This window comes from Rhea americana, unplaced genomic scaffold (genome assembly GCF_003343005.1).
Source record: "Rhea americana isolate MKP2758 unplaced genomic scaffold, rheAme1 scaffold_26, whole genome shotgun sequence".
Taxonomy (NCBI): domain Eukaryota; kingdom Metazoa; phylum Chordata; class Aves; order Rheiformes; family Rheidae; genus Rhea; species Rhea americana.
In genome coordinates this window covers 2,386,425-2,413,983 of record NW_028186379.1, presented here as the reverse complement: position 1 = coordinate 2,413,983, position 27,559 = coordinate 2,386,425, and the positions used below count along the sequence as shown (strand labels likewise).

Here is a 27,559-nt window from a genome sequence, read left to right as displayed (position 1 = left end):
TTATTGACAAAGACACTTCGGGCAATGGGATGGGCTCTGAACTGAAGACATTCATCTTGAATTTTTTAGTATTATTTCTGCTTTTAAGTTCATTTGAGCCCTCCCATGCCCACAGAGGTATACAAGCCTACAAATGCTACACTGATTCCAGAAATGCAAACAATCCTAAATATTCCAAAACAGCCCATTCCCTTTGTGCCACTTTCAGACCTAGTTGAACCCAACAAATTGTAAGACCAAAGTTAATCTGAATGAGCTAACAGTAGGACACAGCAAGGGGATTTATAGTAGGATAAAATGCATACGTAACAGACCAAAACAATCCCAGCCTTGCTTTTCCTAAACAGGATATTTAAATGATTCACAGAAATGGGCTTTTGGAAAACTCTCATTGTCATGTCTAATTCTGTAACTGAGTATTAGCCATAAAATATAAAACAGAATGAGAGAGATGATTTTTTCTCAAAGTGTTCCTGCGGTATCAGATAGTGACAGTGAGAATTTTACCTTCAGCTCAATTTTAGCCAATTTTAATACAGTGGAATTTACAATGCATAAAACTTTCAATTCTAGTACATTCTCTTACAAAATCAATTAGGACTAAGCCTTGCAAAATGAAGCCATGCTCCAACCTGAAAATTATACTCAGCATATAATGTATGAACAACAAAACTAGTAAATGTAATTTCAGTAGACTGAACTTTGCCACACTTCAGATTTTTATGTGGGAAGTAGCTACATTTAGCTTAACTACAGGAATTGTCCAGCACATTGAGAAAACAATGACAGTCAAGAAGACAAAGCCCTGATTATTATGTTTCTGTGCTATTCCGCATGTAATATTTAGCTATATTTGTGCTGTCGTAAAATCAATGTACAGCATGAACCCTTTGTTATACAAACTGTGATAACCACTAGAAGAAACAATTTAGAGTAAAAATGCAGTAAATATTACTATAAGACTGCCTATTATAAGGCTATTCCAGCTTCTGAGTAAAAGTGCTTTGATTATTGATCTTAGTGAAGTTCATTATACCATTTGTTTTCTAACGTGTTACTCAGTAACGTGCTATTTGTGGAACCGCAGTACCGTTAGAGTAWGTCTGTATTATTCATGCCACGTGTGGATACCCTCTACTCATCAGGAAGCTATTATTACGTTTTTCTGAATCACCAAAATTCTTACCATTCCTTGATACTAATCTGGCATTTCTGAAATTAGCTAAAAGCCTTTTGTCAGCAGTATAAAAGTAGAATGAAATCTTTGTAGATGACCGTAACTTTAGCCTGAATGACCCAAACCAAGCTCAGCTGAATCCAACTTGAATTTCCAATATAGGAGCAGTATTATTAATGTCTAATACTTAAAAAACTATTGTTTAAAGTMTTCTACAGATTAAGCCAGTTTAAGCCTGGGCGCAAGATACATAAGGTGTCATTAAAAATGCTATGAATCTGAACTGATGAATTATACAAGTACATGGACAACTGCACATGCAACCCAGGCATTTGCATGTGCAAGATGCGGAGCTGCACATGTAATGGGCCACTTTCCCCACATAAGCTTGTGCATATTTTGTGCTTACAATTTAGATTTCAGAGTCAATCTTTTTAATTTTGATTCTGCCCATTTCTGATATATTCTCCTGCCACTATAATTTTAGTAAGCATGAAAATATGTATATTAATATTAGTTTTAGTGAATTTCCTGCTACTGGCGAAGATGTTTGCCAAAGATTTCCTAGTCTTCTCATCCATGTCATTTTACAAAGAATATATGCCAATGACATGGCAGTTTATGACATGCCCTGCTTCCTCGGGAGCAAATGCAGTTACTGTATTTTACAACCAAACAGGAGACTGGACTATTCAAGCACTGTTAGAAACTCTAGCTTTTTGACATAATGTGAACTTGAGATTTTGATGACTAATATTGGGATTTAACTCTAAATTTTCAAAGTAGCAATAAAAACAAAGCACAGACGTTACCAACATATTTCAAAATTAAAATTATCCTGCTTTTTCTTTGAGAACACTTCACACAAACATTCAAGTGATATTACCTATGCTAAGAATCCTCATCAGGAGGAATCAATGATTTATTTACTAATTCACTGAAGGCAAAATTTTACAAGCCAGATAAAATATTACTACCTTGTTAACTCAGAATAACTTGACAACATTGAATTTCATTGTTTCTATTCTTTATTTATTATGTTGTCATCAAACTTGCAGTCATGTCAGTGCAGAGAGATGCACTTTCCTRTAGAGACTAGCAGAACAAACTTTTTGGAAAGCAGTAGTCAACAGCGACCAGAAAGGCGGTCCCTTTATGTGCCTGGAAGTAATATTATGTCCTGTGTATATTAGCTGCATGCACACTTTTACCCAGTCATTCCCTTTGCCAGTGGATTTCTATCTCCTGTCCGCATACTTATTCTCTGGGGTTCATAAAAACAAACCTACTAGAAAAGGCCAATTCCTGTATGGTTTAGCRGCAATTTACATATATGGATGTCCGCTGTGCTTAGAGCCTAAACGTGAAGATTAAAACCTTCTGAGTTAGCTGTCTTCAGAGATCCACAACTTAGACTGCGGAATATTGAAGCTTTCGCTCTTTCCCTGATCACCACTGCACATGAGCAGCTCCCCACTGATCAGTTCAGATTTATCAATTATCAAAATGAGAATGGTCATATTTGAAACACATTATATTGAAGTAGTACTGTACCTAGACATACCTCCTCTACAAGTCACAGAGGCAGATACTTTCCATGGACAAGGAATATGGATATACCATAGAAATACCAGACATATTCAAAAGTATCACATTTATCACTCATACACTGATTTCTTTTCCACATGTTGCAAAGAAAATTGATAGAATGCAAAAACTGGCCACAGATCCACAGATTCAACATTTCTCCRCAAGCTTCTCCTTGAACTTTAAGTTGCAAGACTTCCAGACCATGCATTTCCCCCTCTCATCTCCCTCTAGCTCTTCCCCCAAACAGCACACTTGCAGCCCTTTTCTGAGAATCAGAAGATCTAGTCTGAAATGGTGCCACCTTCACAGAAATCCCACTATTCTGGAATGATACCATCTGCTACAGCCCAAGTGCTCTTTTTTTAGCCAAATAAGTTAATTATAATTAGGCATCCAACAACTGTGTGGAGGTAGGGCTAGATTTGTTCTGAAGTTCAGCTGAGGTTCACTCAGTGAAGCTTGAACCAAATCCATTCTCTCGGGAAGATTAAACATCAAGAGATTTGAAAACCAGCCACTGTAATTTCTCAAAGAAGTTGTGGAACTCTCTGGGGAAATATGTTAAATCTCAACCAGAATTCATTTTGAATGCCCGCTGAATAAAAACTAATAAAACAGTGGCACCAGACACCTTTTGCACTGTACCTGAACGTAAGGTGAGGTGCATCCTGCAAGACAGGAGGAGTTGAGGGGTTTATATGCTGGCTGCTCATTTCAGCCACTGTTGAGGGGCTACGAGGGAGGCGTTTCTGAATCATTTCCCCTAACAATGCTCACCAACCAGGTGAAGTACTGTTCGATCATCGCTAAAAGTAAACTGTTGTCCTTTTCGCAAAACAACAAAAACAATGTTAATCAGGTTAATTCAATCATCTAAACCAAAACTGTTCATGCTTTTCTGCCAAATCAACCAACCACAGCAAAATCTGTTATCAGTGATTGCTCAGCTTCCAGTCAAAAAAGCTTTTAACCCCCACAGTCCCAAAACTTCCCCTAAATAACCTTAAAATTATTTTTATATGAGTAGAACGAGGTTGTTTTCATGCCTCATGAAGGGGCAGTTGGGCTGCAGTATTTACACAGAACAAACACATCCTCACAGACTCAGCAGTGAGTAGTAACAGACACAACAGCTTCCTAAAACAACTCAGCTAATTTGGATATTGGGGATTCCTTTGCAAATGAAACATCCCCCTCAAAAGCAGCATTGTAACCAAAACTTACTTACGCTTTTTGGATTGTTTAACTAGGAAAAAAAATTCCAAGCTTTTTTGCAACTCATTCAGCAGTGTTTAAAGCTTCAAGCCTGCTCACTGGAAGGGGCAAGGGCTGCAACAACTTATTTACACAATTATCTAAATACGATTAAACAGCTGATGGACAAATATTAAACTGGAAAATGTATAGTCATTTCAGCTTAATGTAATCCTCTTTCTGTAAACACCCAAGATGATTTTTTTTCAACCAGAACAGTCCTGACATCTCATAAGCCTAAGGGTGAATAGCAAGAGATTGTTTTTGATAGTTATAAATATTCAAAAGACATGCAGACCATCTGCTTTCATAATACAGGTAAAGCAAGACTGAAATGGTGACTGCTGTATAAAAATGGTTCTTTTAACAAAGTCTTCCTCTCCTCGAAAACTATAAAGACAGATGTCAAAAACTGTTTACACAGGGTAATCAGGAGCGTGCAAAATGTAATATTCCTTTTACACACAGTGCTTGCTAAAGAGATTTTTTTTTCTTTTTCTTCCCATCTGTGTGTTGCAACACATTTCTACAAGTTAAAAACATTTTTTCAAACAGAGATCTCATGAATACCCAAAAACATGCTATCTGGTTTCTGAATGCTAATTAATTTCAACTAAGGAATCTGATTCCTTTTTCTGTAGGAAGGAACKCATGCTTTTGAAATGGAGTACTTCAACAATAACAGACACTGAAAACAGAACACCCCACAAGTTTAATTTTGCACTAGTTTGACACTGGCTATTTTCACAACTGTTTTACATACATATCTGCATCTGTTAAATGTGGCTATCAGACAGACAGGAATAATTCTCCCTCTTTTCAAATGAGATTTTATTTATGTTTTACTATTTATCAAGTTTTTCAATACAAAGCCTCATAATAATGTAATGGTTTTGTCAAGTGCAGTAGAAGATACCTTATCTTTCAAGCAGAATATGAACAGTGCTGCCCATAAACCCTACAGTCAATTTTCAGAGCTGAAACACTAATCTTGACAGTAACCTTTTAATGTATTATATTAATGGCACAGAGGCGTTAAGCACCTTTTTTATAATTCTCAATAAAATGAACATTTACTGAACAATCTGTCAAACTACTGGCTCCATTTTTTAAAGCCAAACTTTTAAGGCTCTATTCTATTTTCACTTCCATAAATCCTCCACTTTACATCCCTAGACACCAGCAGGGTAGCACGTTCCAATGCTGCAACCATAATATGCCTGCCTTAAAAAAAGAAAGAAAGAAAGAAAACTATGAGCCTTTGTCCCTAGATCTAGTTTGAATAGTGATAAATTTACAAAGCAGAATAGAACTTAAAGATTTGGCGTGTGGGGGGGAATCTTTTTGCAAAGCAGAAAGACAGAGGAACTTTGTTTCCCTGATTCTAGCCACTATCAGTAGCTTTTGTTTCATAGCATGTAGATTTAAGTGTAGAAATCACAAACACCAATTTTAATGAAAGTTGAAATCTTAGGGGCGTTTCTTTCTTAAGAGACTCTACGTTAATATTTTTCAAACAAGAATGGAACATTCAAGCTCCAAATGGATAACATACTATTATCCCCAAATCAAAGATTTTAGCCTGTCTGAGCCCATGCAAGCCTACACGCTACAAAAACACAACCAAGGCAAAATGATGTTGTCAGTGTACTGATATGGCAGAGAAATATCATCTGCCACTTTGAATAAAACCAGACCTATAGCTCCAAATACCCAGCCATTAGTTGTTTTTTGGAAGAAGAATCACAAATGGACAGCTTAATTGCATATGAAGAATTACATTAAATTCATTGGTCCATTACCTTGAACTATAGAACGTAATGCAATGGCATTTTTTGTCACATGCCCTATAAACATGTAGAATAAGCGGGAAAAAAACCCACAGATGGACAGAGAAGAAAAAACCTTTTGTTTGTGCCTTTGGCATTGCCCTGGGATGGCTATCTGACCTCTATACTGCTGCCAGGGTCAGGAGAATTAAGGATCTGCATGGCAAATAGTGGTCATATAAGTTACAATAGCCTAAAGGCAGATTTAAAATGACAACGTAAGCTTTTTTCAGGACAAAAATGCTTCTTTCCTTCTTCCTCCTATCCTTTTTAACCTAAATTATTGCCTCCTGCTTTTCTACCTTCTTATGTTGTCTTTCAGGGTTATGAATGTACATATTAATGTAAACATAAAACTTCATTGAATTTAATGAGGGAAGATATAAAACAAAAAGAAGCCCAATAAATTATATGTATATAAATACATGCACATACCAGAAGACTTTGAAAAGCTGAAATGAGGATTCAGTATCTGAAGGAATAGATCCTCKCATTACTTTTACCATTTTGTAATATGAATTTCCAGTTGCTGCATGGCAGAGCAGCATTCTCCCAATGTTTTCCCAGCATCTCCCACTGATGGATATAAATACAGCTCAAATAAAAAGCTGCTTTTTGAGATACTAGTCTTATATCTACAAAGGTTAAAAGCTTAAGAGAGAGAGTTAGGTAGGTGGGAAATGTTAATTCAGATCTGAAGAACATAACTGCTTTACAAGCTTTATGGCATGTTGCCCTGAACTTAAAAAAAAGGAAAGAGAAAAAAAAGGAACAACCCCAATCCATAAATAATAGGGAGATATGAGACATTTTGGTCTTCATCATCAGGTGTCCAACATGATTCCTTATAAGCATTCCAATTTTTATTACATACTATTTATAAATGGTGGATACTTAATAGTAAAAATATTCCTGGCAAAATCTTTCCTAAAACCAACCCGAATAAAATATAAAATGCAAAATGTATAAGTTATTTCTTGGTTTATTGAGTGAAAATGGCACTTTACTTTCCTGCAACCCTAAAATTTTGATTCTGCAGTGCTTTCACGGGAAGTGCTGTGACACCAGAGAGGAGTCCACGGGTAATGAAAGGAAAGCGCTATCCATTTCAGCCGGGAATCTGCTTGAAAAAAACCATTATGAAGTAACTAGATTAAGAGATTCTTTATATTACTGTTTTAGCTTGAATTAGGAGCATATGTTTTGAAGGGACTCTCCTGGTTGTTCCCGCTCAGGTTCCCATCACAAAGCGACCCGAGAGCACGCAGGGACAACCCCTTTGAGATGAAAGTACAAAATCAGAAGCTGAGCTCCAACCACAAGTGGTATCAGTCCTTGGGACCAAGGCAGAGCTACCTGGATGTGCTCCAATCCTCCTCCCCAGTCCCAGGTCTGCCGTTACTCTGCGTTAGCAAGCAGAGCATCACGATACATGCAGCCGGCATTTGTCAACRCTTGTCTCTACTCCTTGGCCAGGATAAGAACAGGGAAAGCTGGAGCCCAAGAGGACAACGCAGGTTGCACACAAGGGATGTGCCTACAGGGCAAACCAGCATTTCTTATACAGAAATAAAGTTTGTGGTAGGTAAAGTCAGCTCTTGGCAATCTCACAGACCGATCTGGGGAAAATTTGGAGGAAGAGTGTATTCCTTTGTCTTAACCCATCGATTGATGCCTCCAATCTTCCTGTTGGGAGGAYTGGTTTTATTTCCACCTAGGTCAGAATCCTTCTGATTTGTTACCTATCTGTCTCAACCTTTGTGAACTATAACATAACTAGACATTTAACTAACACAAAGGTTTTGTGTGATGGGTGAAATTTTAGACCTATTAATGCATTAAATGCAGTTTGGGCACATAAAAAAACTTCTACAGAAATGAAGAACATACATTTTCCTGAGAGATACTAATAATTGATCTATCCTCAACCAACTGCAATGCTTATTTCCCTGTACAGTTTTTGTAAAAGGCTAAAAGTGAAAGGCAAAATTGCTTAATATTATCCACAAAGTTAAGGAAGATTTCCTTGCTGGGAAATAGGACATGTTTTTCAGCAAGTCTCTTCTCGGATTCCACTGTTCTGCTAGGCAAAGCATCAGATGTCTGGCATGAAGTTGAGCCCTAAGGCACAATGTCCAGACAAGAAGTCATCAGACTCAGTAGCACTAACAGTTGTCTTGCTGAATTTCTTTTGGTGTTTAGGATAAGTCCTTTCTTTGATCTCTTTTCCTTTTCCTACACAAGTTTTTGCAGATTTTTAAAGCCAGAAGGGACCATTACGAACATTTATTTGGACTCCACATAAAACAGACTCTAGATTTTCATCCAACAATTTGACCAGGTTACCTGTAGCTAAGCTAGAGCAAACATCCCATATTGATCTGAAGACTTCTTGTGCTGGATCTTTCACCACATCTCTTRGTAATCTGTTTGACTAGATACGTTTTGTTTGGGCTTTTCTTTCTTTTCTTTTTTTATGTATGACCAGCTTTTAGTTTCAACTTTATTGATTTCAGYCCCTAGTTAGTGCATCTCTTATGTCTCTGATTGCTTGCTTAAATATTGCTCTAGTGCCAAATGTAACAACCTCTGCCTATGCTCTGTTTAAAGGATTAAGTGTCAGATTTATTGTTTCAGGTCATGTGCCTATGAGCCACCTGTACGCAGACTGGTGATTTCTCTCAATCGTATAGACCCCAACTCTATGAGGATATTCATCTTGCTAAAAGCTACGAACAGAATTCTTTCTTTCCGAAGAAAATTGTAAATTGTRAAAAAGAAAATTGCTAGAATATAGGGAAAAGGAGTTACAGCATAAAATTTTCCATGGATTAACTACTGCTAAGTAAAATGACATGCAGGTGACATTTCAAGCAACTCTAGGTTAGACAAGGTGCTTGTTTCTCCTCTGTGTTGCTGCCTTTTACTGGCAAGAGATTTTGTGGAAAGTCTTGAGGCGCTAAAGAATTGATAAAGAGTGTGAAAGTGGATGAAGGTATATACTGATTTTCATAATTGTCCCACAYTAAAAAAAGAAAAGCTAGATTAGGTTTGTCACAATAACACTTTTCCTTAAAAAACAAAAGGTGCAGAATAAGCAACACAGCTTTTGAGAACTTGGGGGCATCCCAGTAATGAGAAACCAYGAAGATACTAACTATCTAGTATATTTTGGTAGGATCTTCTTGTTACATATATTAAAAAAAACACACACKCACAAAGAAACACAACGTGCAATTGTCAGAGTCTGGATATACTAATCCAAGTACACACATGTGCTAGGTAAACTTAGAGACCTGAAGCCTCTCCACCTCCAGGAAGGAAATTGATACTGAAGTCCTTTGCAAATGCCTCTGTCTTATCATCATAAAGTCCATCCTTCTGCATAACARTTTACTAAAAGAGAAAGTATCAAATCACTGGAAAAGCTCAGAAGATGGCCAGGCCAGGCACAGGTTATGCTTTAGTCAAGCCCTCTCCTGACCCACAGGAAACTGTTTTTTAGAAGTTTATCAAAGAATTGAGACTCTCAATGTAGAAAATCTTAAGTACATTTAAAAGGAAAAAAAAAAAGACATGTCTATGAGGAGAGTCTTTCATGTGTTCCCACCCTTAGGGAACAGACCTTTTTTTCTTTTTGACTAGTTTATTCCATGGCTTGGAGTGAAGCAGGTCTGAGGTTGCTGCTGTCCTGAAAAACCTGTCCTCTGATAAATGCTGCAAGGCATCAGAGGAATCTGATACTATTTTTGTTGTTCTTAAAAGAAATGTCCAAGGAAAGAGAGACAAAGCTCACCTTCGCCCTAGGATTTCCTACCATATCTCCTAGAAAGAGAAAGGAAAAATCTRCTTATTAATTAAAAAGAAAAAAATCCTGGGGCAGGAGCAAGCTTTGAGAGTTTTGCTCAGCGTCTTGAATGAATACATCTCTTTTTTTCTAAGTTACRGATAGAGCCAAGAACTGAGATGAGCATTGTCTGTCAAGTGAGAGGCATCTCTCAGTACAACTGCTCAAAGAATTGGGTTCTGCTTTGCTTTCATACCTGTCAGGTAAAAGATTATTATGAACTCAATTTTCTCCAAACAAATCTTTATGTCTACGGCACTGTGCACTGTAATACAAGCATACGTCAGCTTTAAATCCACTAACAATAATGCTACAGCATCTCCAAAATTTGCTCAGCTTTTGAGTAGGTTTTATAACTACACTGRTCTCCGTGCCTCCCACCACCACCAGTAATAACTGAACCAGTTAAGGAAGGTCTCTGCAAACCAGTCACAGCAGTGATTAAGATATAGACACACACATTTACTTGCCCTTTAAATAGAAGGCTTAATTGGCTATGTGGATAGCAGTTTCCTAATGGACAGAAATTAAACTCCATTTAATTCCTGAGCAGACACTTCCAATACGCAAGGTTTACCACACATGGGGGGGGGGGAGGAAGGGGGGAGGAGGAGGAGGAGGAGAGAAAGAAGCCGCACGCACAACTCTCTCTACCTCTGACAACCACCGCGGAAAAGCAACATGAGGACCAGAATGGCATGAGTGTGGCAGGTGTGAATTGACCTGCACTGGCAAAGCTGCGAGCTGGGAAACTTGCAAATCACATGGTTGTGCAATACTTGGCTCCAGTCAGTGCTATCATGTTCCTTATTAAAAAAAAAAAAAAAAAAAAAAATCTTAAAGACATGTACATCAAGTTAAGGGATTAACTGTCAAGTGACATTACTGAAACAGAGACAATATATTTCTTTATTGTTACTGAAATTCAGTTAAAAGTGAAGGAAGTGATAAAGAAAGTACTATTTTGTAATGTATTTTACATAAGAACATAATATAGAGAGGGAAGTGCAATTAAATCTTAATGTGGACTTTTTTATTTTTAGTTTATCATCTGGTTTACATTTTGAGCCCCTYTGCAGCAGTAAATTATGCTGGCATTTCTTAGGGAATAACTGCCATGTTAATTTAGTTTAATAAAATAACTGACAGTGAAAAGGGGGAAAACAAGCAAGAAGAGACAGTGTTCCCCCCTWCCCCCCTCAACACACACATACACTCCTTATCTTTAGCTAAGTATTCAAATGCTTTCTATACGAATTGTCCGTGGTCCAACTCCGGCACCATGTAATAATACAATACATAACAACACAGTACAATACAATCTCGGATTTCTGTAGCGCCCTTCATGCAAGCATCCCAGGGTGCTTTACAATCATTATGAGTTAAAATTAAAACTGAAGCACATACAATTCCTAATAGAATCATTTTAAAAATGCTAAACAGAACAAATAACTTTTAAGTCTAGATTTAAAAGTCCCAACAGTCAGAGCTTTCCTTGCTTCAATTGGCAACGAGTTCCAAAGCTCGGGAGCAAAGCGTCTAAAGGCTCTCTCATGTTATGTTAAAGGATCTCTCATGTTGTTTATACTTGTGCAGTACTCTACAGCCAACAATTTGCCAATAAGAAGAAAAAAGACTTATTTGCAGTCTTGCTTTAAGGAACACTGGAGGAGTGGCTTGTTAACCCTCTAATAAAGTTATGGAAAAATCAAGGGTCGCCCTAGGCCAGGAATTGCCTGACTGCGTTAAGAATTATGTGAGAAATAGGAATGAATTCAGCATTTTGTAGTGTTGTATTACTTGACTGCCTCCAAACCCACTAACCATAAAGAAAAAAAAAATCTTCTATTTATAGCAAAATATAAAATGAAGAACATCACAGCAAACCTTTAAAATACTAGTTATTTTATATACTCTTTTCAGGACCACCAAGATGGGGAACACAGAAGCTGAGCAGTGCTCAGTTCTACAACATACGCCCATTTTAGAAGGAAAACCTATCAGAAGAAAATGTATTATGTTCCTTTCACTTCCCTACAACTTGAAAACCATATGATGCAGATAATCGTTCACATGACAGTTCTCAAAACCGCTGAGATATAATTCAAAGTGGTTAGCACAGAGAAAATAGGGAGGACAGTCACAGAAATACCACTGTTCCTTATAAAAGCACAGGTTTTTGTACTCTGTTCACAGGAAAGCTTGGAGTAAGAAGGCTGCTTATATGTTATTTTCTCCTTACAGCTGACTTGGACGAGAGAGAGGGAAAAAGAAAAGAAAAGAAAAGAAAAAGAGTAAGAAAAATAGGCTCAAATGAACACTCGCACTGTCTGCCTATTGGACTTGTGTCCTCTGTCTCAGAAGCAGAAACACACGAGACCTCATGACAGTGCAGCTACTAGGGGATAATTTGACATGTTACAGAGTCCTCCAAAGTCAGAAATGGCATTTGAGAAACATGYTAGCTATACCCCTCCTTCTCTTCACAGTAAGTCCAGGCCCCGTCTTTTTTTCCAGGAGACAACTCTGATCTCATCAGGATATTTAATTCTAATGAAGAGGCAGGGAAAAAAAGAAAAGCTATAAATATTTCTCCTTTAGTAGGGTGTTGCCCACTAAGAAATTAGTTTTAGAATGATGCAGCTATAAGCACTGAGAATCTTTAGATACAAATAAAGAATACAAATCAGTGCCCAAAATATGAAGAAATTTGTTTAAGCTCAACTCACTGCCCTCGACTTAAACATGACATTATTGACATCAATCAGCAGCAAAATTTAACTTGGAGGCCTTAATACAGAGCTTACACTGAATAAATAAATTCTGATAAGGCAACAGATAGAAGACAAAGCATCTGTAAGATTAATCATTAAAATTTTTTTTAAACCCATGGGTACAAATTTTCATAGTTAAACTGAAAACATTTTTTAAAAATTGAGATCCCATGTCAGCTTGTAGAGGCACAAGACTGAACACTCCTGAGCAACTGGGGAGGGGGCTGAAAAGGCCCTGCCTGCCAAAACTCCAGTCCAGGCCCTCAAGGACTTACTTCCCTGAAATAATTAATGACATCTTCAAAATCTAAAGTACAGTAACATCTAAAGTAGAAAAAGGAGCTGCATTCCTCACTGAGGTTATTAATTATTGGTGGAGGGGAGGAGAAGGAGGAGAGAAGGAAGGAAAAGAGAAGAGACTCGCAAGCAGCAAAGAAACCCGAGGACTTCACCTCAGGTCTAGACAGGTAGAATTAGAAGGGGAGGGCAGAAAACCCTTTCAGTTTTGCACAGAAGGATTTCAAAAATGCTCATAAAAAGTTTGTATTTTGGCAGCTTTTACTGGTGCGTTCCTTGCTTATTTACAGGTCTGGAAATTTTAGTTTTAGCGAGCACAACTTTGCGTTTGGTTCCGATTTTGCAAGGGGGTGCGAAGGGCTGAGGAGTGTTCAGAACCACAGSTAGGAAACTGAAGAGGACTTTTTATTTTGCTGCTTATTTGGTGTGATGGCCAGGGATGTACGGGGTCAGGTAAAGTGAAAAACATTTCTGTTCCAAGCAAGCTTCCTTTCTGGCATCTCTGCGAGACAGTATTAATTCTGCAGGATATCTGCATAAAACAGCGTGCTAATTCAGGACAGGATATTTGAACAAAAAGGACAGTATTTGATATATATACTGTGCCTATGTCACAGGCAGTCAATCATTCATTACAGTACAAAAGTTTGATCAAAATATAGTCACAATAGCTATATTTAGTACAAGTGCCAAACTATTCAGATTCCAGTACGTAAAAAGCTCTTGCTGTGTGCAAACATTTTACAAAATGCATGCATGTGTCCCTCTAATTGGAAAAGGCCCTTCTCCCTGACCATCATGAGCTAAATTACATAAAAGACATTGCAGATATTGGGGTTAGGRAACAAATATCTTCAAAAATTTAAATAATAATATATAAAGGACCAAGTCCATATGTATCATAGGTTCTGGATATATTTATTCCTTGGAAATACTGTATTTCTATTACACACACACAAAAAAAGGCAACTAATCAACCCCCCCAAAACATATACATRTAACATCTCACGGCTTTGTATGTCAGACCTTGAACCTCTTATCAATAACATATTGGCTATCAGTAAGAGTTTGGCTAGGTACAAGCAGTTTCAAAGGATGAGGAGGGAANGGAGCAAAAAATCCCAAAACAAAAACCCTACACTTCACATTTTGGGATACTGTGAGGGAAGTGAAAGAATACTTTGCTTCACAAGTGCTTTTATAGTGGTTTGATAAATTAAAAAATAAAAAAGTGATAAAAACCCAAGCCTGTTCGTGAATACCAACCAAGATCTTAAAAAAAAAAAATAAATCTTTTTATAGAAAAAGCCCAGGTGAGAAAATACCAGTTGGAAAGTCAGTGTTATTTGATCGCTGCCATATTATCAAAGCAATGCCCAGATACTAATTAATCTCTACAATCTCTTAGTTTTGGTAGAAGACTTGTTATATTCCTTTCACAGAAAAGGTTACAGGAATTCAAGGTAAGAGGTACATCTAAACATTCAGAAGCATATATTGAAAATTTTCCAGAATTATAGAGAGAATTTCAAGCCTTTTCTGAAGCAAACAGTCCATGTTGCTTTCCTCTTGCTATAAAAGTTTGTCTGTGTGTGTGTGTGTGTGTGTGTGTGTGTGTGTGTGTGTGTACACATGCATAGAGACAGACAGAACAAGTCAATAGGGACAAAACAAAAAGCTTATTAATAGCAGACTAAATAGGGTCAGTAATTTTTCAGTTCTGTTAATTACAAAAGTAGCAAGAAATTGTTGCATTAGAAAACATAACAGAACAGTGAAACTGAAGTATGGAAATGCTAGAATTAAAAGTGAGAAGAGAAATGAAAGGAATAACATTAAATAAATAAATGCAACAGGCTTGCCTGACTGATCACTTCAGAGTGACTCCCAYCAGACTGAGGTAGAGTACAGAGTCTGAGCAAGGGGTTGGAAATAAGAATCGATGGTACAGAAAATTATTTACAACTCTTTGGAGAGTAAAGAGCCAAAACAGGAGGAAAATGAGATCTAGGCCACTCGTGAGATGCACCAATTTAATGGAATGCACAAGATGGYCCCAAATTAAGCCCTAGATTAAATTCCAAATCTCCTTCCCCATCAAAAGAGGTTTGGAGAGGAAACAGAAACGAAGAAAGCCTTGATCGTCAAACATGAGGAGAAGTCTTTCACTCAGCACCTGCATATGCTGCTAGCAATAAAAACTACAAACCCAAGGAAAAGTATGAAAATGCACCACAGCTCGTAATTCAGGAAAGGTTTGGCACTGCCATGGGAAATTTGTAGTGCCCTTTTATCTTGCCTGCTTGATCCCAAAATCTGAGAATAATTCAGAGCCATTTTACTTGCTCCAATCTGTCCTAAGGACTCCAATTCATACGTACGGGGATTTCCCGTGATGCAGGTTTATATACTAAGTGGTAAACCTGGTCTTCTGGGGTGGCCACAGCATTCTCAGAGCGAGGCAATCAGTGACTTCAAAAGAGACCATGTATTCACCTCTCCTAATGACAGCAAGAGTCACAGAGGTTTTCTACAGAGAAAGGTATTAAGAGCTCATATCTGCTCACCCAAAGGTAAAAAAAAAAAAAAAAAAGAAAGAAAAAAGAAAATAAAACTGAAGTGGAAGATACACTTCAGTTACATATAGATACAGTTTGCATCTGCCTACATACTTTAGAGCCATTAAATATATCTGCACTATAAAAATAGCTTGTTTTTGCAGTATTCAAAATATCAGTATTCTGAATAAATAAGAGCARTTTTTAAAGACATGAAATACAAGATTAACTAAGAAAATGCTGTAAATTCTAAGTTAGGATAACAAGTCTCAGTCTTCCATTCTTACATTTTGCATTGGAGATGCCACGCAAGTAGCAAAGCAGCTTAAATACTTTACAAGAAATCCTTCCATACTGATACAGAAGAGTATTGCTAATGACAGAGACAGAAAACGATAACTGCTCTCACGGCAACTTTGAATCATTCCTCTGTAGTTAATAAATTATATCCATAACAGCGTTAATAAGTTATGGTAAGGCGTTGCTGCATTAGTTTGCATTTCTGATGAAGCACTTTATATAGCATTATCTATGTCCATGAAAATACGTAACAGGAGAAACTACTCCTCTTTTCTCAAGAGGTCTAGTATTAACGTTTAGCCAAATTCTCTAAGGAAACAACATCTTCAGCCTTCTAACTTGACCTTGCTTCTGACCTCTGTTACGGGAGCACACCTCTATGGACCTCACAAACTTCAATATATGTAACAAAACACAGACACTCTTAAATCAGTCTGCTTTGCATAGGAGCGATATGCCATTAGTTAGGTAAGTATAGGAAACATCCAGATCAATTTAGTCATGTGAAAAGGACACCGCCGGATCAACATGTTTAGGTACTGCAGGTCTCCTCTAAAGCTCTGCAGGTAAAYGGGAATATTTAAGGGAGATGATGGGTTCTGGATCAACCACTCTGACAATGTTTTATTYTTTTTTCCCCAGAAGTCCAGACTAAATATACATATTTTAAACTTGATATGATTTGGTCTTTAAGGAAATAGACTCCAAAAAGGCAAACCCTGTTTAATTTTTTTGCAATCCTACTACTACAGTGCTGGTAAAGATAAAGAGATGACAAAAGTAATAATAATGCTTTAAACAACAGAAAGCATCACAGCTCTGAATATTTTCTTTTACAAATGCGAAAGTACAAAACAGTAAACAAACAGGACAAAATTGGAGTTCWGTAATCTCGGGTTTTGGTAATCTTAGGCATTATCATCAAGGACCATTAATATATTCTGTCCATTAAAATTTTTATAGTGATTAAAAACCACTCTTTCTTTACCTAAAAGATGTAAGTACTTAACTGTTGCCAGTAACATGCTATTGTCTCTCCCTTTAAAATTTTTTTCTTTTTCTTGCTCTATCATTGCATCACATACATATATAAACGAGTCGCTACATGAAACACTATGCCCAAATATAAATTATGTATTCCATTTCTATAGAATTTGCTTACTTTCCATTGGTATCAAGCGAAAACTTGCATTTGTAGACCAAAAATGGAGAAAATCCCAAATTATCTGCAGCCTCCATGAGCCAGCAGTGCAAAAGTTCGCATGCTTTTAGAGTATAGTATACAAGATAACTTTGCWGATATATTACTGGAATGGTTTGCAACCAGTGAAAATAATTTTGATTACTTCCACTTCAAAACTTCCTATATTGTAGCCACATCACTGTTTTTCCCCTATGATTATTAGATTGTTTTCAGTGATGGGGAAACAGCCTGCTAATATATCTGCTAGAAAGGCAGATGAAGAGAGAAAGGGTGATCCTGTGTAGATTAACTAAAAGTCCTTCGGAGACAAACACTCCAATATTTGTAGCAAGAGAAATAAAATCCCTATGAAAATAACTTAACTTCTTTAACTTCCTTCCCCCCTGCCCAAACCAGCATCACTTATTTGTGAGCTGAATTTCTGCCTACACTGCACTGTAACAAAATGCATTTTAAAGTCTGAAATATGAAGCCCTGCCCCCCACCCCCCCGGCCCAGTATCATTGGACACTACTGCATAGAAAAATAAGTTGCTCCTTCACAGCAATTTACATCAATGACAAAAGAGACTACCACCAAAGCATAAGGAAAGCATCCGTTCAATATTTAGCAATGCATAATTTGAGAATTCATTTTTGTTTAGGTATATTTTGATTAGAACTAATAAATTGCTGATTTTCCTTTGGTTGTTTGCAACAACAACACATCATCCAAAGAGCTTTATTCTTTATTCTCCTCTCATATAACATGCCAAAGACTGTCTYATTTTATGAATTAGCATTTAAAACTACTGTAGGTTATCTAACAAGCATTCAGATTCAATAGTACTTTTGACAGCAGTAAGTAAAGAGCTTTTTAACATCTTGAACACATGTGCTTGAAAAAAGTAGTTACATCAAAGCAGTTCAAAGACTGAAGACAAAAACCAGTTAAAATCCAGTTTGCTATGAGACAATTTTAGCGTGGTGTAAACAATCTCTCACAACGCCCCTTGGGAAATGTTGTAAGACTACGTTCAAAACRAATCAGGCATATTTATAAAGATCATGAAGTGGTCAAAGGAATTTGCATTTTTGGCAGATTCACTCTACAGATACTACTTGCTGCAGTCTGTAGAAACCTCAAATCTCACATCAGTGTTGCCTATAGTGCTTTATTATTTATTACATGTTATGCTAAGTACCTGTGAAAGGGGACATTCCTTGGCCAATGAACTCTGGTTCATATCCTTCAGTAAGTCCTTCAGAGCATTTCTTACTGTTGTGTGAGACCATTGTTCAGGAGGCAAGTCTTCTAGTTTAGGGCAACTATTTGAAACACAGATTAGAAAAGGGATTATTACAAGATTGCATCCTGCTGCAGAACATTCCTTTAAGACAGACAGATTTCATTTTGCGCATCAAGCAGATGCATCTGGAGATTGCTCTCGGTCTCCTGATTGTTCCGATTAGTTAATTACTTTATACAACACATCTGCTGTATTGATGCATGAATTATACATCAGCTGCATGTGGCGACTATTTTTTCATGTTACTTCTACCTTCCTGCTCTGATGCGCTTGGTAAAACAATTTAAGGTGCAATGCTTTCTCACGACTGATCATGAAAAGCATTAATATATTTACCGTTTTTTCTTTTTTGTTGCTGTGAAATGTAAGAACCTAGACAGCAACAATAAGTGTGAGCAAGTCATTCTTTTACAAAATGCACACAGATGGTACTGTTCATGATATGCAAAAATATTTTTCTCTTAAGTAAACTTTATGTAAAATGCCTTCTTGTAATGCATCATTTAATTGACTAAAATGCAATATACTTTTAATGAGGTATCCAAAGAAAATCTATRTATCAGAGCTATGAAAGTTTTCTGCAATAGCATGCTGTAAGTTAAAAAAGAATTACGGTAGCTAAAAAGGAATTTAGATCAGCCTTTGTACTTTGAGCATACARCACGGGGGAATTAAATATGAACAATATTAACTAAGAGCAGACAAGTAACAGTTCACGTCCCAGAACTGGTATGCAACTTACCTGTGTAACTGGATTTTCAATGTGACCACATGATAAACATCTTGCAGCATGTCTGCTACTGTAGCATCAGGGGCATCCGTCACATAGGAGAGGGGAACTGGATTCCACTTTCCAACCTGGATTAGCCCTGGGGGTGGGGGTGGAGGGGAAGGTTTTGGGGTAGGGAGGTGGGGAAGGAGGAGGACAGGAAAAATTGAGAAAAAAAAAAAGTAATTTAGCTGTTAATTCTTAGCAGCAAAGAAAAAAATCTGATTTTAAGAATATTACCACCTTTGTTTCTAACCTCTTACTTAAATTTATCGAGACAAAAGAGCCAACCCCCCACCCCAAATCCTCCACCCACACACTACCAAGGACATTTTCCATCTACACTATGAAATTATACAAATGCATTACAGGAGAGATTTTTTTTAAATTATGTATAGAAGTATATTTTCTTAAGTTCTCATGAATTCAATAGGACATGATATAATAATTACCATTCTTCTTAATAAATTATAAAGGATTTTTGCAATGCGAGSATTGAGTACAAAAAAATTACTTATCAGTCTATAAAGCCATCAGGAACAAAATAAAAGAAACAGAGCTGGATATTCAGTCATAAATGCAAGTTGACTCTCAACAGTCCATCTGCTCAAATATGCTTTACACTTCCTTGTGGATCCTCAGTGGAGCAGATTATTAAGGTCAATAAGCATACTAATGATTCAGTTGAAGTCTTTTTTTTWAAAAAAAATAAATACCTCAATATTCCCCATTAACAAAACATGCACTAACTAAACAAAAATATATTAAAGGGGGGGAAAAAAATAGAGACAGAAATGTGCAAGAACTTTAAGTGAAACATGCAACACATTCCTGAAATTCAGCCCCTCCTCCAAGACCCCGCAAACAAACAGAATTCACTGTACAATTTCAGAATCGTATTTACCTTTTGCTTGGGCAGCAGAGCTGTGAGAATATCCCAGTGATAGCAATGCCATTTCAATCAGTTGGTTGAAAAGCATATCCTTTCTCACCAACACAAATTCTGCATGCTCCTCCTTAGAATCATACTCAATGGCATTTTCATAATGTTCCACTACACAGAAAACTGGAAGCATACTTCCTATTAAAAAAAAAGAAAAAGAAAAAAAAACGAATTTAACACGTATTAATCTTAAGTTATAGTACTGTAGGTGGGTCTATAAAGCATTATGTAAATAAAACCTGTATGAACAGGCAGATGAGGCATCAAGAATCATCACAAATATTTGATAAACATATTCCCYGAGTCCTTTCCCCTCACCCTCCCCAAAATAGAGCGTTCTACAAAACATATATAAATCTACGAAAAGTATAAATGCAAATTTATCTTACTCAATCAGCTACAGATTAAAGATTTACCTGTCTATCGAAATAATAAGGTTGAGTGAAGAGAAGTTGATTCTCTCTGTCCTGCCCGAATTGCTGTGAGTAGCATGCAGTATGAGAACCTAAATACATACTGCAGATGTCTTCGGTGTGAGCCATTTTAGTACCATCTACATGATTTTGTTCGTTAACGTTCAAACTTTCGTAATTCTGCCAAAAATATTTAATTACCTTCAACATCAACAGCAGATCGCCTTGTGCGTTATACATTCACTCTAAAAAGAGTGCACAAGGAAACAAGGCAAAAGTTAACACAAATTCATGCTTCATTCATTGAGAGTCCTTGAGCACTACTTAATCTCACAGCTTTAAGAAACAAAATAATGATTTTTAATGCAGTGTTAGTAAGCGTACCTGTACTTAGGGCCTTTTTGTTGCCACATGTACTTTACATTCGGCATTTTTGGTACTTTGTGTTATTTCGGTATGCCTGAAAGTAATTATTAATTTCTAATTTTATAATATCTTAAGACAAACAGTTCCCTMTGATGCACGGAATTTTAAGCAAACAACTTTTTTTTTTTCTCCTTTCTGACAACAGTCAAAAAATTAGCAAGTGACCCAAGCTGTTAAACAGAGAAAGTCTCTTCTAGCAATCAAATCTCTAGACTTTGTGAAAATCCCTCCCRGCCTCCCAGACAGCCACGTATGACAGTACGACCTCAGAACTGCAGTTTTAGGCCCTAATCCCGTCCCGCTGGCTTCAACAGCGCAGCTCAGGTATCTTAATGACAGAAAGCAAAAGGGTTAAAAGCAGATGTACAGAACTGTCTTATGGCAGCCTGCCAGAGGGGTATCATCTTCAGCATAAATGATGACAAGGGTTATTTTAACAGGGCACCCAGGAACTCCAATTAGTCCTACAATGTTAATGCCTCTATAACCACTGCCCTCTAGACTTACAGAAACCTTCTCACCTGTTCAAGGTGCGCAAGACATACTGTAGTTGAAAAGAGGATTTACTGGTGACAATAGATAAATGCTTTAAGACTGTGTCTTGATTTGTGCTCTAACATATAGCAAGAAATCACAATTAAAAAAAGAAAAAGATACCTTTTAAACATGTATATTTAAACTACATCTGTTCACCAGAGAGTCAATCTCTGGCAAACAAACCCCTTCAGGCTCGCTTGGAAAAGCTCACAAACTCACTCCAGTTTGCCCAATAGGCTCAGCATGAAAGACAAGACTAAAACCTTGCCAATATTTATGTAGTGCAGCAAGGAGTTTTTTTTTTTTTCCTTGTTTTTTAAAACCTAAGATTGGTCAGGAAGGGAGAGAAGACCAAAGCAAAAACAGTACATGTAAACTGGTGATTTCTTCATTGGTTTTCATTAAGCTGTGGAGAGCTTTCCAAAATACACACACTCACTTCATCTGCAAAAAGGTTCCCCCTCCGCTCCAATCTCTCACAGTTCAGGTTTACCTACTACCGTCTGAGTGAAAGGGACTCAGAATTTTTCAACAGCCTCACTGTTAAATATTGGAAGATAAAGCACACACAAAGCTTCATTTTTATAAACTGTGCCTCCACATTCAAAAAATAGCTAAGGTGTATTTGTTTTCTTCCTTATCAGTGCCTATAAAAATTAGGTTATTATTGGACACAAAACTAACAACGCACAGGTGCTTCGTTTCGTGCCAGCATGCTTTCTGCCAGGTATACTGTCTCACAAGTTACAGCAGTCTGAAAAATGCAGTACTTTAACCAACACAGGAGCAAATTTTGATGCACAGCATAGACATCAGAGGTGGATCCTGGCAGTGTGACACAGGTATCATCTGACTACAAATCAAGCTACTAAATCTTTTAGCAAACTGTCACTAGTGTCCTTCTGTTAATGTGAAAAATGTTATACAGGAGAGCACAATCTCAGCTGGCTGATCACTCTTGCTAGTACTTGGCAAGACCTCCAAGTGCAGCAACTTCATAACCTTCTAGTATTAAAGGGGAGAGCATTGGTCAGTGCTCGCTGCTAAAAATACAACATGATTTAAACCTGAAGGCAGTGTTAGAGCTTTTGCTGAAGGTTTACGAGTCTATGTAAACAGCACGTCTGCCATAAGGAGCAGGGAAGTCTGTAGAATCCTTGTCTAAAACTGTCCTGGCATTAAAGTTTGCTGTGCAAATATCACATAATACCAGAGACAGCTGAAATCTCCTATTTAGGAATTTATGGAACTTATATGTTTGCAGGCGTCAGAAAGTCCTTTTTATATAGCCCCACTGCTTCAGTGTACAATATTAATGCACTCTGTTTGAAAAGCCGTAATAAATTATATTTTTAATGCTCTTACTCTTGCTTTCTTAAGATGCATACATTCTTGGCAAACAATCAATAAATAGGGTAATCATGAGCAGAGGCCAAAGAATTTGCTGAAGTGCTGTTTTTCCATTTTTAATAGATAAAGATCTAACAATACGGACTGCTGTGTCTGTTCATTTCAGGATCAATATATTCTTTGTTTTCGCCAAACCGAGGAAAAAAATAAATGATTGTACGATAAATGTTATGCATCAGACACAATGAAATTCCTCTGCCTTCTAACTTGATGCGTTTAATAGTCTTGGTTGCATTTTGCACTTTGCTTAGCAAATGCAAGAAAAATCTGGATTATAAACATATAGCAATTATACTGAGGGCAGTAGAGGCTGTTTTAAAACAAATGCCAAATTACATACAGCATATTTTGATTTAAATTAACAAGCCTGCAGTATGCGGTCAATAAGACATATATTTTGATAAGCAAGATTTACAGATTATTGTTCACTAAAAGTATTTTTAATACAAACAAAAGGCATCCATATACAAACATCAGTAATTCTAAATGTGCCTTTTCCTTGTGTAAATGTCTAATTACAGCAAACCAGCCACTGAAAAATATGACACCCAAGTTGTTCATTGTTCAATAATGAATTGTACTTAAGAAAATAAACTGTGAAGATTGACATCATAAATGACTTTTCCAATGTGATACCTAAAGATTTACACTCTCTCCTTCAAACCAACTTACAACTGCTATGGAAATAGTGCTATCCCTTCCACGCTTGAACCATCATTAAGAGGAAAGGCGAGAATTTGTTTCGGGGGCTTGGTATTTACTCTTACATATTTTTGCGTTCCTCAGCCCAACACTTGCTTAAAGAATGAATTGATTATATTACTTGTATTTCAATGTAAGAATTTGCTTTAATCAGTACAGCTACCCTTTACCTTAACAAAAATCAGACTCCACCCTGTAAAGCAAGATGCTCCACCCAAGCATGAAGCTTACATTTCCCAAATGTGATTTATATCAGAGTTGGGAATATATAATATTTTAGAATGGAGATTTAATACTGAAATATAGATGAAGTAGAGTCTGAAAAAATATGTTTTCCCCCCATATATTATAACCAATAATTTCTCCAATGCAGAATTATCAAAAGTGTTACCTTTTCTAATATTAGTTTTCATCAGGTGTCCAGAGTGTTTTAAAGGCACTCCTTGCATTTTAGTTCCTGTACTTCCAAGTCTTCCTCTTCCTAATGGGCTCCCATTCTGTTCCAAGCGCGCAATTTTGGCTGGTGGACCCTTCGGATCGCTTACATTGTTAGACATTTCTGAATGTTCTTTCCCCTGAGTTGCCTCGTTCAAATGATCCATACTCAGTCCCGCCTCTAAAGATCACCTGCCATGATTCAAAAAAAAAAAAATATATGTTGTACACGTGTGCGCATATGTATACGTACACAGCCTGCACATGTACAGAGATATATATGTATAGTGAGCTCATAAAGAAGAACAAATAACTATTTTGATTAGTCAGAAGATGACTTTTTTTAAAAGAAAAAAAAATCCTCCAAAACGACCTCATACCCCAATTTACAGAGATCACATCAAAATCGGGTAGACTTATTTTTAAAARTCAATTAGAGTACCCCTATTAAAAAAAAAAATCTTCATAGTTTTTCTTGTAAGTCTGAGAGAAACTAAGACTAATATAAACGATGATGATTTTCAAGATATGTGCTTCAACACAGCTATTGTTACAAATCTAACAGAAAGGGTTGTTTATTAATCCTGGAGGCTTTTATTGCTAGGGGAAAAAAAATAGTGGAAYTAACCTCAATCTAGGTGGTAAAAGAATGGAAGCACACAATAGAGATTGTCAAAACTTTAGTTAAGGGAGCAACAGATTTGTTAGCAATGTGGAATATCATTCATTTACAATTTTTCCCCACTAAAAATAAAAGTTGGAACACAATTTAACATATAACTTGAGTATGCAGTAGCGGGAGGTGGTTGTTTTTGAATTTCTAAACTGATCTTATACAAAGAGTTTATCAACTTTTGTGAAGTTTGAGATATGCATACGAAAATTTTAAGACGTTAAGCTTTAAATGTTAAATGCAGTACTATTTCTTAAATCAAAAAAAAAAAAAGAAAGAAAGAAAAGGCAGTATCTCACAAAACATAATGCCGAAGAACCACATTTTCTAYAGTACTTTTGAAGCCCTTAAATATAAAGAAATCCTTCGTGATGCAAAGTTACATACTGACACAGCTATCTGAAACCAAGGGGGGGGGGGAGAAAAAGGAAGTAATTTCAAACGCAAATTAAGAAAAGATATATGTTAGCATGCTTATATTTCCCCTTTTATAAACTTCTCAAACCTCAGTCCATGAATAACAATTCCAGTTAAAACACTAAAATCCCCCAGTCTAGACCATAACGGAATAAGTTTTGAGGATTTTTGTCACTCATCAGAATCTATTTTATCAAGCATAAAGGGAATCAGTTGCTGAGAACAGTCATCTATCGAGTTATGATTTCATTCATCAATATTGTTATGATTGTTAGGTCTTTCACCTTACCTTTCCCTGACTGAGAAAGGTGTAACTACACTGACAATTATGTTGTATGCATATAATATAATCACTAAGGACAGGTGACTAGACATTAATTTATGAACTAGTATTTACATTACTGAGTGCAAATACTGATATTAGGGAAATCATATTTAGAACGAGTGGTGTGAATCTGGTAATTGCTACTTTCCTTCAGTTGCCTAGTAATCCAATACATTTTCTGCATGTTTCATAGCAAAGCTATTAAAACCTAAACATCTCAGGATTTTTCAAATACTCTATATCACTGGTATATATGCCAGGGACAATTCTGTAAACTATTTTTTTCTTGTTTGAACACAGTGCTRCTTTGCCCGACATGGTAGAGAAAGATGTACTATATTAATCTGAACATTTGCAAGCTTAAGAATGCCACCGAATAGCCAAAGTTTAGAAAACCATTATTTATCCTTGTGCTTTAAGGTGACATGCTAAGGGTTACCATTAATCTTGGTCCCATCTGTTTTCAGTCCTGTGTCTCATTAACAGTAAATGTGCCTATTTTAGCCACTTTTTAAAGAGATTATTCTCATTTTACTATGTTAACTGCAGCCTAACCRTAGAATTACAGACCCAAATCATTAACATCTTCCGATGTTTCTGATGATGCTAGTGTAACATAGGGCTGCTTTTCTGAAACTGGTCTCTCAAGAACAAGAGGATTAACAAAAACAGCAAAAAAAAAAAAAAAATTGAATAAGAAAATTCTTGCTACTTTTGGCAACTTCAGAAGTACTCTAATGCACCAAGGTTCTTGCTACAAAAAGTATCTAGTCATCATGAGTCAGAACAGTACTACATCATGTACAGTGAATAAAAGTGATAGATCGCAATTTAGTTAATACACCGAGCACCACCAAAACACCAAACGGGTCATTTTCGCTTGGCCTTAGGATACTCTCCCATCAGCATCCTTTAACCGCTTAGTCATCTTGTAAAAAGCTTTATGTTACAAAGCAAAATTACATGCACATAAAACACCTAATTTACTCATTTAAACTCCATGCCCAAGGCTAAAGTTCAGCGAAACCTCAGTTTGGAATAGTGATGAGCAACACACAGCCCGGCCTGCCCAAAGCGGCAGTTGCAGGGAGTAACTATTATCTCCACAGATTCCAGGCCAAGAGTTTCCTCGGGTTTCGCATTTAGACATCTTTCATAACTACAAGTTTTCATCACCGGCGTTCGCGGAAGAGCACAATTTCGAGGCAGGGTTTCAAAGAGCTAGCGTACACCGACGGACACACCGCGCAATTTCTCAATGAGCTCCGCTGCGATAGCGCCTATTGTCGAGAGGCAACACCGCCGGTATTATATTATTTCTTTCTCCCCTCCGGAATCAGCCCCCTCCCCGTCCGTTTCCCCTCCTCTTTCCTCCCTCCCCCATAAAAACCCATAATCACATTTGAGAGAGGCTCCGCACTTATCCGTTCCATATGGCTCTCACAATCCAGGCCAAGCTTTCACTGTGACCTTTTAAAGAGACAAAGAAGCAAAGTACTTATCTAGAAACAGAAACACTGCAGTTTTCTGAGTGAAATTAGCAAAACCGACCCGAAACTCACCACTTCAAAACTTGACAGCATATAAATAACAAACACAAAGGAGGTTTCCTTTGCAGYCCGAGCTCTTGAAGAGGAAGAAGTTCAAGACTGATGTTTTCTAGGTCCCCCCCCCCTTAGGGGGGGAGCGGCGAGGGGGGGGGGGTAGCAGACCTGAGGACTACTTCCCCTAATATTCCCTTATTTTTCTTTTTTTTTTTCTTGTTGCTATTTTCCTCTAGGCGGGGAGGGGCAAAAATAGATAGCGAGAAACAGAGTAGCCATGAGCAAAAATGGCAATGGACAAAAAAACATATATATATATTAAATATCTTTTGAGACAGCCAGGTTTTCAAGGTTTAGCAACGGAAGAAGGAGCTGAAGATCAAATTGATCAGACAAGTGTAACGCTAAAAAAAGCCTCCAAGAAATTAATGATAAAAAAAAAGTAGCAGGTTTAAATTGAGGTGGCGGGTGACTTAAGTCTAGCTATCCTTTCAAAAATAAAATCAGTGCGTACAGGAGCAAGTGAGAAAGGGGGTTATTAGGGGAAAAAAAGCAAAAAAAAAAAAAAAAAAAAAAAAAAAAGAAAAGGAAAAAAAAAGAAAGAAAGAAAAAAAGAAGTGAAGAGCAGAAAGTCTACTTCTAGGTTGTCACTTACACTATTATTCTCCAATAGGCACCCAGAGGAGCAGCACACACAGAAGGAGCTCGCTCCCCTCCCCCTCCGCAAAAATACACACCGTAACAGCCCCCAAACTTTCTGCGGAAGCCTCAGCCCCAGAGATCGCTACTGGGGAAAAAAAAAAAAAGAAAAAAAAAAAAAGAGGGGGAAAAAAAAAGAGAAAATTGC

At 37.1% G+C, this 27,559-nt stretch overlaps 1 protein-coding gene across 3 annotated transcripts in view; it reads right to left on the bottom strand.

Annotated features, from left to right (window-relative positions):
* Window positions 1–27,284, bottom strand: part of SATB1 (SATB homeobox 1) — a 74,933-nt gene extending 47,649 nt beyond the window's left edge. For 2 of the 3 annotated variants that reach the window (XM_085307501.1, XM_085307499.1), the window contains exons 1-5: window positions 26,731–27,284; window positions 23,710–23,945; window positions 19,792–19,968; window positions 18,861–18,987; window positions 18,014–18,137 (exon numbers count right to left, since the gene is read on the bottom strand). In XM_085307501.1, coding sequence (XP_085163627.1) covers window positions 18,014–18,137; window positions 18,861–18,987; window positions 19,792–19,968; window positions 23,710–23,920 — 639 coding nt within the window. In that variant the 5' untranslated portion in view covers window positions 23,921–23,945; window positions 26,731–27,284. Of the gene's footprint in view, window positions 1–18,013; window positions 18,138–18,860; window positions 18,988–19,791; window positions 19,969–23,709; window positions 23,946–24,725; window positions 24,750–26,730 lie in introns of those variants that run through there. The other variant, XM_085307500.1, reaches the window with a different exon arrangement.
* Between the last annotated feature and the right edge of the window lie 275 nt (window positions 27,285–27,559).